The sequence below is a fragment of the Sipha flava genome, unplaced genomic scaffold (assembly GCF_003268045.1).
Source record: "Sipha flava isolate LNK unplaced genomic scaffold, YSA_version1 68_pilon_pilon, whole genome shotgun sequence".
NCBI classification, from domain to species: Eukaryota; Metazoa; Arthropoda; class Insecta; order Hemiptera; family Aphididae; genus Sipha; species Sipha flava.
In genome coordinates, this window is record NW_020273608.1 from 1,765,428 (window position 1) to 1,767,500 (window position 2,073).

At 32.6% G+C, this 2,073-nt stretch overlaps 1 protein-coding gene across 1 annotated transcript; it reads right to left on the bottom strand.

Annotated features, from left to right (window-relative positions):
- Window positions 1–335: 335 nt before the first annotated feature.
- LOC112691984 lies at window positions 336–1,147 on the bottom strand. Its single transcript, XM_025566471.1, has one exon. The coding sequence runs from the start codon at window positions 847–849 to the stop codon at window positions 445–447; it is 405 nt and encodes a 134-aa protein (XP_025422256.1). The 5' UTR covers window positions 850–1,147; the 3' UTR covers window positions 336–444.
- Window positions 1,148–2,073: the final 926 nt, after the last annotated feature.

Here is a 2,073-nt window from a genome sequence, read left to right on the forward strand (position 1 = left end):
CAAAATGAATATTTGTTAACAAAATTGGCCTCTTGAAGACGTATTATATTTTTTAAGTGTGACTATAAGTTTAAGTTAAAATTAAATGAAAAATTATCCAGTTTCCTCTCCCCTTCCCAAATGGCACCACTGGTTTAATTGTACAGTAAAATAAACATCTCTATGCCAAACGCCATGTAAAATTTCATCAAAAAAAGATAAATGTTTACAATGATAATCATGAATAAACTTGAAAAACAAATATTATATGACAATATTGTTTTTTTGTTACTTACAAGGAATACATTTATAATCCACTTTCAGCTCTAATAAGTGGTCTCTTGAAATATCCTGACTCACTCTCTAATTGTGAATTCGCCCTTGTTTCAATTAAAAAATAAATCTCTGGACTAGTCCAACACTGTCGTTAGGTAATTTGATATATGACGACCCACTCATAGTTGTTTATTTGTATACACCTAGAAGCAGTCCATCCATATATTCGAGTGTGAAACCACTTCCTTTACCGATATATTCGTCTTCTTCATGAAGAAATCTTGTAAAATCTTTTTCAATCACATTTCTTATATCTTTATCCGTAAAAATTTCCTTTGCTATGATTTTGAATGCTCTGGTCTCTGATAAGTTATCTACATGTGGTCTTTTAAAAGTAGATTCCAGTTTCAGATTATATTTGATTGGGTGATTAACTGATAGCAATTTAAGTAAATTTATTAATTCATCATTTGAAGATTCGAGGAATGTATGATAGTTAAAACAATCATCGATTTTCTTCTTGTAATACCAAACTATTTTACGAGCGTGTGATGATCTGGTTTCAACAAATCCCGATGCTTTAACTAATTTCATACGAGCCTTTTTTACTTTAACCGCATTAAATGAATTTTCAATATGATTTGTTCACTGAACTCGGAAAACACATGAATATCCTTAAAAATACTTGCTAAGTACTGAATTTAAAAATGTGTGACCAGATTATATAATATGTAGTATGAACGAGTCAAAATCTGTGCGTGATCTTTTGACTATCGTTCGATGCGATGTCAGCGCTCCTAGCAATACTGTACGGTACTATAATAATAACACTGTTATAGTGAGACAGGGGAGGGGGATATGACCGATCAAATTCGACAGGTTTCGATGAAACTTGGACATGTTTCTACTGACACGTTATTATAATAATGGAAATAACAATACTTAAAAATTACTGTGATCACTAAATAAAATTACTTAAGTTATGATTATCCTATACGCTACGTATGACAAATCTATCTGCACGAAATTATTATGACGTTTGTTTTTTTTTTTCCTCATATTATAGATATTTACGATTTTTCTCGATAATGTATTGTAAAAATTTGTATTAACTGATTTGACATATCGTGTTTTGTATAAAATGTATATTATTACAGTGAAATAATATTACATGTATTACCATTATCTGCGGATGGTGACGCGTAGCGGGGCTGGTGAGGTGTATTTAGGAGAGGCATATGTGGCGTGTGGTTTGAAAGCTTTGTTAGGGAGGAGGGTTATAGTTAAAACTGTCTTTGTTGGTTAAGAGTAAGGTCATGGTTATGTATTGCAGGTTACATTTAAGGGGAAGGTAGTGGTTTTCGTTAAGTTTGTTTGTGTTGGGTTAGGGTAATGTCGTGTTTCATCAGTGAAAATAATAGAATTTTAAGGAAAGGATCATGAATTTTGTTAGATTTGTAAGTGTTGAGTGGTGTATTATAAGAGGAAGGTCTTAGTTAAGTTTGTCTGTGTACGGTAAGAAAAAGGTCGTGTTTTAACATTGAAAATAATATTAATTTAAGGAGAGGGTCATGGTTTTTGTTAGGTTTGTCTGTGTACTGTAAGGGGAAGGCCGTGTTTAATAATTGAAAATAATAATATTTTAAGGGGAGGGTCATGGTTTTTGTTAGGTCTGTCTGTGCTGAGGGTTGTATTCTAAGGAGGAAATTATAAGTATACTGCGGGTTACTAGGGAGGACTTTTTAAGGGGGAGGACACCCAGAAGCCCCCAAATTACCCTACTAACGTGTGTAGTTATTTAGAAACATTGCCTACATA